Source organism: Carassius gibelio, chromosome B16, assembly GCF_023724105.1.
Source record: "Carassius gibelio isolate Cgi1373 ecotype wild population from Czech Republic chromosome B16, carGib1.2-hapl.c, whole genome shotgun sequence".
Classification (NCBI taxonomy): Eukaryota; Metazoa; Chordata; class Actinopteri; order Cypriniformes; family Cyprinidae; genus Carassius; species Carassius gibelio.
In genome coordinates, this window is record NC_068411.1 from 17103511 (window position 1) to 17116266 (window position 12756).

Here is a 12756-nt window from a genome sequence, read left to right on the forward strand (position 1 = left end):
AGTATGTCTCCATTCTCTCTGCTACCTTATATCTATTTTGAACAAATAGAGAGAAAGAAGAAAGAATTTTAACATGGAAACAGGCAACGCTGTTGTGTGACTTACACCTTCGAATAATGTGTACTAATCTAAGAGTTGCATTATTACTCCATACAGAGCTGCTATTGCTTATCATTAAGTGAGCATGCAGTTATGTTGAAATGTTTGAATGTGATAATGAGAAGGCAGCTGATAGGTGTGTTGTGTGATCTGAGGTTGTGTCACTGAAGTTTACTGGAATCTGTGTTCATGAAATCCAGGATTTCCCCCCATTTTCTTTCTCCGTCTTCGTTCTTAATTGATTCACTCATTACAGTTGATGTGACATTATATGACGTCAGTTTAAAAACAACAGTGTTACTATTCATCATAACCACATCACTTCAGACTCTTTCAGGCTGTGTGGGGGAGTTGAGTTTGAGGGTTCAATTTGATTGTCATTACAGTAAAACAACACTATATTTATAGTTTATTATGCTCACCATAGCTTTTTAAAAATAAAAATGCAATAAAAACAGCAATATTGTGAAATATTATTACAATTAAAAAATAATTTTATGTCATTTATTATTGTGATGCAAAGCTGAGCAGTCTTCAGCGTTGCATGATCCTTCAAGAAATCATTCTTATATATTGATCTGCTGCTCAAGAAACATATTTGATGATATAAGTTGTTCTGCATTTTGTGGAAACTATACTTTTTTTCAGGATCCTTTGATGAATTATAAATAAAGGTAAAGAAAAACCTATCTTTTGTATCATTGTAAATGTCATTGTTATTTTTGTTTTGATCAATTTTATTGCATTCTTACTGAATGAAACCAAAGATCTTACTGACCACAATCTTTCCAATACAGACCATATCTTCTCTCAGCCTCAAATGCCACAACCAGTTAACAGACCGTCTAAAGCATGTAGAAACACAAACATGGCAAGAAACGGCTGGAATAAACACTTCCAATCTGATTGCCTGGGTTTCTGCACAACTTCAGGTTGAGTCAGGATGAACAGATGTTTATCAGCACGTTGATAAACCGTGTTTACAAGTTACAAGGATAATTATGATCTTACATTTACCCAGTCTAATTGGACTGAAAGAATAAACAATAATTTGGTTCATCAAATGTTCATGTAATCATTCCAGATGCACTTTAAATTTAAACCCAACTGTTAATATTTAATATTCTTCTGTGTCAAAAACTAAAGCGAAAGTGCATTTCTACATATAAAGACTCAAGCGACTGTCAAAAGATTATTCTGATGCATTCTAATTGGCAATACAGGAAGTGTGCAATCACATCACTCTGAATCATAACCCATTAGAAATGCCACTGTAATTCATGAGTCAGTGTATTTTTGTTTGCATAATATGTGAACAATCTCAGGTAAGAACACACTCACATCATATTTTTTTCTTCTGAAAAGCATTCATTTTGCATCCTAACTAAGAGCGTGTGATGATATTTTGGCTGTACAGCTGTGCAGATGATGCAGGTCTCAGTGAAGCAATGGCCCGGTGAGACCAGCACACTCAACACAACAGCTGGGAGATGATGCTATAAACTGCCATACAAATCTCAAGCTGCACCGCAGTGTGCAATTATCATCAGGGTCATTGTCACACATCCACTGGGTTTTTTTAATTGAAAAAACTATAAACGTCTCAAGCTTATAAATGCTGAAAGGAAGAAATCAGCGGCCATTCAGAGGGATGAAGAGAGAGCAGGAGACAGTCGATGGCGTCCGGTGAATGTGAGCAGAGTCACCGTCTCATATTGGCCAATCAGTCAACCTGCCTGACAGTTATTACGTTAAGCGGCCAATCAGATTGCTCTGCCTCTTTGCCTGGAGGCTGAAAAAACAGGAAATGATGTGATCTCTTGTGGAAGTAGGACGTGGCTTACTGACACAGCTGGTAAGAAGTGCAGACTTGGAACACTTTGGAGAAAATTAGTGTTTATGTGTAAAACAGAATGAAGCCAATGATAGTACCTAATCTTTGAAAGCTGCTTTGTTTTGTGGATTCTTTGTAGCTTTAAGGACATCTAGAACACTTTATTTTTTTGCAGATTTACACATTTAAAATGTACATTTTCCTTATCTAAACTGATCAAATTTATTGTTGACTCCTTGTGCGCTACAGCTTTTTGTCCAATCAAATGTTAGTTAGGATGGGAAAGCCCCGCCCTCTAAATGACAGCAAGTAGCAACTGCTTCATGGCTGTGACATAACTAAAGTCTATTGGGGGGGGGGGGGGGCTTCTTTTTCTTTTTAAATTTTTTTGAGCTCTTCAGAATGCCCCATCCAAATTTCTAGTGGGAAAAAAAGTCTGTAAGATTCCTTTTATTTTTTATTTTTAAGAAATCGATACTTTACATAGCAATAATGTATTCAGTTGCTAAAAAGTGAGAGTAAAAATCTTTCCTTCTTTAAAAAATTGTACCACAGTTCCCACCAAAATATTATGCAGAAATAAAGTAGTAGTTTTTTTTTTTTCACATTAATAATAATAATAATAAGAGTTTCTTGAACACCAAATCAGCATTTTTCTGAAGAATCATGGAGTAATGGCTGTTAAGAATTCAGCTTTGCATCACAGGAAAAATATATTTTAAAATATATTCAAACAGACAGCATTTTATAGTTTTAAAATAATAATGTCACAATATTACAGTTTTTACTGTATAAAAAAATCTTACCAACCCCAAACCTTTGAATAGTAGCATATATACAAAAAAATTTACTAATTTAAAACCAATATAATATAATTATAAAAACTAAATAATAAGATGGAATTTGCAACTGATCCAAAACCAGCTGACCAGTATGAAATGTTTTCAAAGCTTTTAGAGGCATAGGAAATAAACATTTTCAAGGGATATTCAAGGAAATATTACCACTTTACAATAAGGTTCTGTTTGTTAATTACACTTAACATGAGCTAACAATGAAAAAATCACCTAAAATGTACTAATACATTAAAATCAAAGTTGTATCTGTTGACATTAGTTAATAAACCTAAGCTAAAATGAACTATGAACAGTTGTGTTTTTGGTTAATTAATGATTACAAAATACTGTAATAAATGTACTGGTCATTGTTAGTGAATGTTATTGCATCAACTTGTGTTAACATTAACTACTGGGACCTTATTTTAAGTAATACTGTAAGCAATTAAATAATTTTTGTTTTTGTTTTTAGACATTTAAATGTTACTCATTTGTCACACACATTATTTAATAACTGTTCATCAAGCTTACTTTCATAACTGTAATGAAATATGGTTTGCAGACAGTATTCTTATGCATGCTCTGTCTTTACCACACACACAAACTTGCGTGACAACCTCGCTCCTGCCTAAAGCTATCCGGTCTCTTAAGGGCACGTGAATGTGAAATACTGTGCTGCTCACTCTGCCTTCTCTTAACACACTCACTCTCTCTCTCTCACACACACACACGCAGACATTGGTCGATTCACATGTCGTTATGGTGTGAACCGCTGACCCAGGCTTTTAGAGAGCAAGGAAAGGATGTTATTGCAGTGAAGGGCATGACTTCTCACAGTAATGTTTCAGCGCTAGTCCTGAGTGTCGTACTTTAACATACACAGAAAAACACACAAATTTGAGACTGCATTGGAAAAGATTGGGTTCATTGACTCTGAAAATAGGTGAGGGTGATTTGATGGTGAAATACAAAGGAATGTTAGTCTCTGAAGCATGATGCCCAAGACTGATCACTTATTCAAATTCATGATTTTCCCTCTTGGAAAAATATAATTTTGTTTACAAAAAATATTTTATTATTATTGATGTGTTATATATAATAAAAACATATAATATACAATATATATATGATCATTATTTATATTTACAATTTATATGCTGATTATTTATGATAAATATTATTTATTATTTAGATTTACTTGTGTCATAAAAACACAAAAATTACAATTAAAACCTTTCAGTTTTATTTATTAACTTTAATAAAATTTAGAATAAATTGTAAATAATAATAACTTGTTATAATTATTTTATTAGTTTGTAAACATGTTTACATTAGTCATTAACTTTAATAACATTTAGAAGAAACTGTAAATAATAATTATTATTACTTTTATTCTTAATAATAATAGGTTGTAAACATGATTACATTACTTATTACCTTTAATAACATTTAGAAGAAACTGTAAATAATAATTATTATTACTATTATTATTAATAATAATAGGTTGTAAACATGATTACATTGCTTATTACCTTTAATAACATTTAGAAGAAACTGTAAATAGTAATGAATTATGAAAAATAGATTGCAAAAAAAAATTTGCATTATTTATTTATTCACTTTAATGATATTTAGAAGAAACTTTAAATAATAATAATAATAATAATAATAATAATAATAATAATAATAATGAATTACAAAAAATAGATTGCAAAAAATGTTATGTTTACATATAGGGATTAAAAGTTTTCCCAATTTCCCGTATTATGAAGTTCTATTCTGCACAAACAATAAATAAACATTTGTATGTATGTATTTATATATATACTTCATTGTATAACTTACAGTTTATCCAGGTGTATGCGAAGACTGTAAATGTGGAGACGACATGGAAAACCACGACATTGCAGAGATCAGGATGTTCTTACTAAACTGATGACTTGGCAAGGAGAAAGCTTGTTAGCCAGGCCAACAAGAACCTTAAAGAAGCTGTAAAAATTTATGGCCGTGACCGGACACTCCCTACATACAGTATCACCAAGTCTGAGTTTTAGGGTAAGAATTCAGGATGGAAACTATTTCTTTCAACAAATAACATCCAAGCTCATATAAATTTTGCAAAGAGACACAGCATCCAAAAATCATTGCAGAAAATCCAAAAGAAATATTTGCCAAACCAACACAGCTCATTCCACACAAACATTATCCGGACTGTCAAGCATGCTGGGGGTTCCTCCTGTTGGCAGAGACGGCTGTGCACAAGAGACCTCTGTGCTGTCTGACAGAGCTTTAAAGAACAATGAGATGAATTGTCCAGGTGTCTTACCAAACAGAGACTGACACTGTAAAAATGAAAACGTGCAGTTGTTATTTCAAGGATCTATTTCTGCTTGACCTGGCCATTGCAAAATGCGGCCTACCATTTTTACAGTATATCCCAACAGACTGATTGTACAATGTTGAAACTTGATCAAATTACACATCCAATCTATTAAATCAAAGCTAGAACTTTTGAATTATTAGTTTCATAGTTCATACATATCTTCCAGAACATTTATCACTTATATTATAATTTTCAACTGATCTTTTATTACTACCTTGACAAAAATACAAGCGATTGTAAAGCTTCTTCATATCCACTGTAATATAACTTTAATAAAAGACCTCTTTGATGAAATTAGATCAGTTTGTTTTTCTAAACATATTGTTTCCATAAAACAAGTGCATACTGTATGTGTTGTCTCTCCATCCCTCATAAACACACACACACACAATCACAAACATCCAGTAAGTGCTCCGAGGGGAGAGGGTATTCCTGTGGGGCAGTGCAGCTCCGGGCCTGATTTATGTCAGCGCTGCTCAGGGAAGAGACCCAGCAGAGCCCAGTCCTCATCATCTGATCACTGATCAGCACTGCATCAACAGGAGGCCACGTCAGCTACTCTCCCCTCTAAACATCATTAACACTGCTCATAGAAACCGCTATTTATTTCATTTTATTTTTAAGTTATTTATGCCATGTTTAGCCTTGTGATTAATTACAATAATTTATAATAAGTAGTACTTATTTTCAGACTATAGGTATTTATTTGTTTTTTAACAATTTAATGTCAAATAATTAGGCTAATATTACTCAGGGGAGGAAACATGCTTCAGCTAAGGTCGCAACTGCATTATAATTATAATCAAAGCACGCCGATTTATGAAGACTGGAGTTATGTTATACGCCAGTTTTGTTTACAGAAGTGCTCCTACGGCGAACATTTATAGTGTATAAATGCAAATGTAGAGCCTCTAAACTTACGGAAAATTTGCTGCGACTTCCACAAGTGGAAAAGAAACTCCTACCTGCGTATACAAACGGAAATCTGCAAAGCACGCGAACGTTTTCCCGTGAGCGCAGAAGAACGTTCTCGTTCACGCGCATACTGCAAATCTGTTTTGCGTTTTTTTCTTTACTTCACTTCATCTACGTGTTATTGTAAATTGTAGGTAATTTAAACATTAAACAAAACTACTTATGCTATAACAACGTTTAAGTAATTATTATAGTCTATGGGCTACAAAAAAATTAGGCTAAATAATAAAATCAAAATACACATTCTTTATTGACATCTATAAGTTTTCAAAAGACACATTTAACATCCAAGAAACCTTTCAACAACACACAAACACACACACACACACACACACACACACAAAATCTTTAGATTATTAGAAATTAAATGTTTAATGAAACGCTCTCTAGGGAACCTAAACGGGGAATTAATTTAAAGATGCAGTCCGTAACTTTGTTGTGTACTAAATGTACAAATTAATCAAATAAGCGATTACATAATTAATAAATTTTCCAAACCATGTTTTTTGCTTATCCTGAATCACGTACACCTAATAATTAACGTACACCTAAATATTTCAGACTGGAATCGCTGCGGAGTAGCCCAGTACCTGCGCGATTCGCCATAGACATAAACAGAGAGAAGTAGATCCGACTACAATGTTCGTCCGCAAAATGCACGCAGTTCTGTTTATGAACCGCTAGCGCAACAAAAGTTACAGCTTTAAAAATGTTTTTTTTTTTTTCTTTTTTTTTGCGGAAGCCAGTTAGCTGTTTTATGGCATCACTGCAAGAATAAAACAAAATACAAAGAACCTTTTTTTAATTTAAAGTCAATTTAAAAAGGCCCTTTTTATTGTTGATCATGTGGATTTAAGTTTCTCAAGCTCTCTGAAAAATAAAATAAAAATAAAGGCCAGTATGAATATTTGGCTTTCAAGAGAAGGAAATTAAAATTATTTTAATGGCTGGAGATTACAGCAAGTGAACAGCCATTCAGATGATCATGAGATGCACACCTATATGGTTTCTGAGAGGAAGCCAGGGATTATAAATGAATAATGTTTTAAGTGTCTCTGAAATTTTAGCCTTTGGCTCTCTGTTGGTAATGTGCCGAATTTGAGCAGAAGCCTGAAAAACACAAGCACATCTGCACGGCAATCTGAACAAAACCTGCCAAACATTTCAAATTTGATGGGGGAGCGAGAGAAAGATCAGTGAGAAGAGAGAGATCAAAGCAGGAAGAGTGTGGAAGAGAGATTGGAGGGGGAGGACTGTTGGGAGAGAAGAAAGATGATGAAACACTTTTTGCGGAGTAATATTTTCAACAAAAGTGTACCATTCATCCACATATATCAGTCATCAGAATCCAAACAAATGTTTCTCTCTCTTTCGTTCTCGGAAAGCCTGCCCTCACCGCATGGCCTTCATTCCACCGCTGCCGGCAAGACTCTCTCGTTCATCCATCTTTTCCAAAGTGCTCTCCTTCCCTTCTTCTCGTTCACTCCCTCCCTCTATCTTGCACTCTCCCTCAGCGCGCACTAAACAAATAACGATTGTATTTATCTCTATCATTCTCTCCATTTTCCTTTCCTCTCTCTTGTTTTCTTGCTCCCTCGTTCAATATTTCATGCGGATGAGAGCGTATCTATTCTAAGCTTGCTCTCTGCCACCTCCCCTTCCTCCCCAGTCGTTAAAAAAATCCTTTTTCTCTCCACATCATTCTTTCTGTCTACCCCCTTTCCCTCCATTTCTATAAATCTTTCTCTCTCCCACTTCATCCCTGATGTTCTGTGTCCCATTTTTGCTCTCCCTCTTTCTCTTTCCGTGACTGGACAATGTCCACTTCATTTATTCAAAGAGGTTCTTAGCCAGCATGATTTCTCTTTTTTCCATTGTTTGGCAAACAGCACACACACACACACACACACACACACATATGCGCGCACACACAGGCTTTTCTGTTTTTCCATCTCTTTCATTGTAATACTCTTTTCTTTTCACCAGCCTTACTAATATCTCCACCTGCTTCTTGATCATCTTCTCGTCTCTCTCTCTCTCTCTCTCTGTGCGCTCTACCTATGTCAGTGTTGTTTTAGGCACAGCAGTGGAAGGTAAACAGTGAGATTGAAAATTCATGTCAGACAGATGAGTGAGAGGAAGGGAGAGCGATGGAGGGACGGAGAGTGACAGAAAGTGAGAGAGAGCATGTGTGGAGGGCCACTTTTGCTTCTTAATTTTGAAACTAAAAAGCTCTAAGATATAATCGGTCCTGTAAAGCTACAAATTGTGAAAGTACACTTAAAGAAATGTTGCAGGTTAAAAACTTCAGTTCTATGCAGAAGCTGTGTGGCAGTTGTTGACCACAACAGTTGACACATTTGACTTGTTCCTTTAGTTTGTTTAAAAAAAGATATTAGATTCACTGAAATGTGGTTAAATATGGAAATAAAAGATAAAACGAAAGAATGGAAAACACATTACAGTAATGCACTTACAATGGAAGCTTGAAGCAAGTGTTCCAAAGAGCTTAAAAGCAAAAATGGTCAAGTTTTACTTAAAGTTTTGTTATTTGCCCTTTTAAATCATTTTCTATAATAATATTTGGAACATTCATGTTTCATTACAACCCTTCCATATCGCTTACTGTTATCCTGCTATCAGTGTTGGGGAGGAACTAGCAACATGTAACAGAATTATTTAATTTAATTACAAAATAAACGTAACTAATCTGTTTTAATTTCTTTCCAAAATTGCTCTGAATTGCTCTAAAATGTGAGACACCAATGTTTCAGGAGTTTAGGACACAGAATAGAAAACAGGTTTATTTGATAACAGTTTTGTTTCCAATTTGGGTTTTTGTATGCGATTTATTTTTTTAAATTAACTTAAAATTAAAAATAAAATTTTTACTAAAAAAATATTCACATGACTGAACACTCACTTTTTTATTTCAATTTGCTAATTATATTAACTGCAAACTTGTTTTCTTTTGTTTATATGCTGATTATTTTTCTGTTACAGCTGAACACAGCTGTATTTTATCTGGAATATTCTTAAATAGACATTTTATATGTGCTAGATTCCCATGGTGTGATATTTTAAATGAGATTTGGCAACTTGGGTAAGTGCTGCAAATATAAATCGACATTGTTATACAACAGTCTACAGAGCCTGTTTCAGTCTGCCCGGATGTCTTCAGCGTGACGGTGACGCGGCGTCACCTCCCAGTCACGGGGAGAGAACTTCAGTGTCATAAGGTCAGCCATTCAGCCCGATGTGTTTGTGTTTTAGTTGGGTAGTTTATATCTGAAAGCAAATCAAAGTTGGGCCAGAGCTGAATGTTCTATTAGATTGAAGGCTATGAGTGTGTGGAGATTGGATTTGAGAGCGAGAACCCGACAGATAGCGCCGAGCAGGAACTCCCAGAGCTAAATGTCATAAGGGCCACGGTGTCACGGGGCCTGAAAATGATACACTACCATTTTTCATCATCTGCTCTAGAGACAGAGAGACGCAATTGAATTGGGAAGCAGTATTGCAAATGAAAGATGTTTTATGAAAACTGACAATAGCCCGTCATGGTTATATAAAATGGTTTGAATCGTCGTAAATAAAGAAATGGAACAGAAAGGATATGTAAATGTCTCACTCTAGGGGGAGCGCACAACTGAATTGCTTGAATATTACAATTTAGGAGCTATTTATGATTGCAAATTTCAAACTCAATTTGCAACATATTTAAAATACCTGGAATCTTAGTGTGTGACGCGGATGTTGCAGAGGGGATATTTTCATCTACCGATTTACATTTTTTAGCTGGAGTCCCAAAACTTGGGTGCTGACAGGGCGAAGGAGCGACTTTTGAAAAGAGGAGTGAAATATCTCGTCGCTGCCATAGAAACTCTGGCAGAGAGAAAGATGGCAGGGCGATGAGAGTGAGGCACACAAAGAGGTGACAGAGGTAGATCACGAGAGAGTGAGTGAACAAAAGGAGGACAGAAATAGACTTCCAAAGAGTCAATGTAGCTTGACACAATGGGTGTAGGGTAAAGACAGGAGCTGGTAAATGTGTATGTGTGTGGAGGGTGGAGGGGTGGTGGCACTGTGCTTTACAAATGGGCAGCGGGAGAAAGACAGGTGAGAAGTAGTAAAAAACAAAAAGAGGGAAAAGACAAAAAGACAGAGGGATTCCCCAATGACACCTAATCTCTTCCTCTCTTTCTCACTGTCCTCTCTCCCTCTATTCCCTTCTTTTCTCCCAATAAATCATTTTGACTTCTCCTTAACCAACTCATTCCCAGCAGACAGGAGGCAAGCTGCAACTATCCCTCCTCTGCAACGCTCTCCTTCCTCTCGCTTGCTCACTTTTTCTCATTCCTGAAAAAATGAAACCATAAAAAAAAGAAAAAAAAAAGAAGGAAACTATCGCAGCTATCACCAAGGCAACGTGTCTTAAGGCATCATGACATCGACCATCATGTAATAAATATTACAAAGCGCTTTTGCTTTAACCATCTACAAACATTTCTGTATCTGTGTGTTATCTGTTCTACATTTTAGAAAAAACAGACAGACAGATAGACAGATAGAGAGACAGATATCAGGGTTGCCAGGTCTGCATAACAAAATCAGCCCAACTGGTCCTCAAAGCTAGCCCAATAGTGTTCCGGGGGAAATGGCTATCAAAATCTATCCAGGGGGATACACCTTAGTCGAAATAACATTCCGAGGCACCCACGACAGCAGAATAAAAGTTATCTAAGTTTGTGAAAAAATGCATCTTTGAGATACAGTAGATACCTGTAAATAGATAGATAGAAAACATGCCCAATTGTGTTGCGGGGAAATGGCTATCAAAATCTATCCAGTGGGCTCGACTTTGGTTGAAATCATGTACTGGGCGCCCACAGCAGCAGCCACAGTGTTAAAGTATCACAATTTTGTAGGAAAACTACGGATTTGGCAACATTGTGATAAAATGAAATAGAATAGAATAGGTCTGATAAAAGGGACACATCTTTCACATTGATGCAATTTTAATATAAAACAAATGACACAAGTGCAAATACAGGAGCGGGAGAGACTGATTACTATCATATGAACATTAACATCAGCTCAGCATCCTTTATGTGGATGAGTAGATCCCATGAGTGAAGGACAGGGATAGAGATGAGCCAATCCATCAATCCATTCACCCTCCTAAGAGGATTTCCCATAATTATTCCATATTAGAAAAGACCTACACTGTCTGGAGAGAGAGAGAGAGCGAGAGCGAGAGAGAAAGAGAGGGCAGGTGTAGATAGGAGGATGGAGGTTTGCGTATAATAGGATATAAAGCTCTGCTCTCTGACAGACAGTAAGAGGATGTGCTGGTGGTAGGTAATTAAGACTGCAATAGGAACCGTCCCTGTCGTAATTGTTTAGAAATATAAAATAAATTTGATGTCGTCCGTCTCGAGAGCAGCTGTCTAAAAGCATCTCTGAAAGACTGAGAGCTGAAGCCAACGGACGCGCGCTTTTGTCCTGGGCAGGAGGCGGAGCTGGTGCCTGAACGATCGAGCACAGCCTACCAAACAGCGCGCTGGTGTGTGTGTGTGTGCGAAAGAAAGAGAGAGGGAGCGTGAGTGTGTGTGTGTGAGAGAGAGAGAGAGAGAGAGAGAGAGAGAGAGAGAGCAGAGCGGTGGATATGGCCAAGGAGAGCGAATAAAACTCACACGAGCACTTGTTCGTCAGACAATTGTAAGTGTGAAGCATCCCGCAGCCGCGCATCCTACCAGATACGCATCAACAAACGAGAATATTAGTTTTACAATCACGGAGCCTCGTTGCCTCCAGAGTTTCTCTAACCCTACGGCGGGACACGCTTCTCTCTTTCCCGCATTTAAACTCTTACCATCCAGCTGCCTGCATCCATTTCTGCTCCGTCCGCGAAGGACCATCAGCGGTGGTCTCGTATCGGACTATTGGATTTGGGTTGACGCCATGGGGACAGAGGGAGGGGGTCTTCGCCATGGATTCTGACTTTTTAAACACTTAAAACAAACCTATAGATTGCGAAACCCCGTGTTTAAGTAGTTTTACGCTTCAGGTCGCATCTCTTCCTGCCCTTCTTCACCGAACGGGATGGTTCCGGCGCAGCGTCGCGTGGGGTGAGAAGATCTTGCAAGACTGAGAAGAAAAGCGAGAGATCGAGGGATTATGGCACTCTTCGCGCTCTGTCTTTTTATTCTGACGCTCACCTGCACGAACTTTGACCTGGTGACTGCAGCCAGGCACGCGGTACACTGGAACAGTTCAAACATTCTGTAAGTCGCATGTTAATCGTCATTTCCCCCCTCCAATAAGGCCTCCTTTTTTAGAAATTACATTTAAATAGATTTTTTTTAAATGTCTGAAAAATAGCCAAACTCCGCTTTAAACAGGGAGAGTAGGGTACAATATAGCTAAACTAAAATTGTGCATGTAGTTATCTAATCTGAAACCGGGATTCCCTTATAGCCCTTACTCCCCTGGGTAGCCTACACCAGTAGACCAGCTTTTTTGAGATGTGCCATGTTTGAGTGTATTGTGCATGCATTACTATAATTAATGCAGGTGTTTGTTTTGGTAATATTCATAAAAAAGTAGGAATTATATATTTACTAGAT

At 36.8% G+C, this 12756-nt stretch overlaps 1 protein-coding gene across 1 annotated transcript in view; it reads left to right on the top strand.

Annotated features, from left to right (window-relative positions):
• Window positions 1-11767: 11767 nt before the first annotated feature.
• Window positions 11768-12756, top strand: part of LOC127975202 (ephrin-A3-like) — a 57764-nt gene continuing 56775 nt past the window's right edge. The window contains exon 1 of the mRNA XM_052579068.1: window positions 11768-12414. Within this exon, the coding sequence (XP_052435028.1) occupies window positions 12308-12414 (107 nt within the window). The 5' untranslated portion in view covers window positions 11768-12307. The remainder of the gene's footprint in view (window positions 12415-12756) is intronic.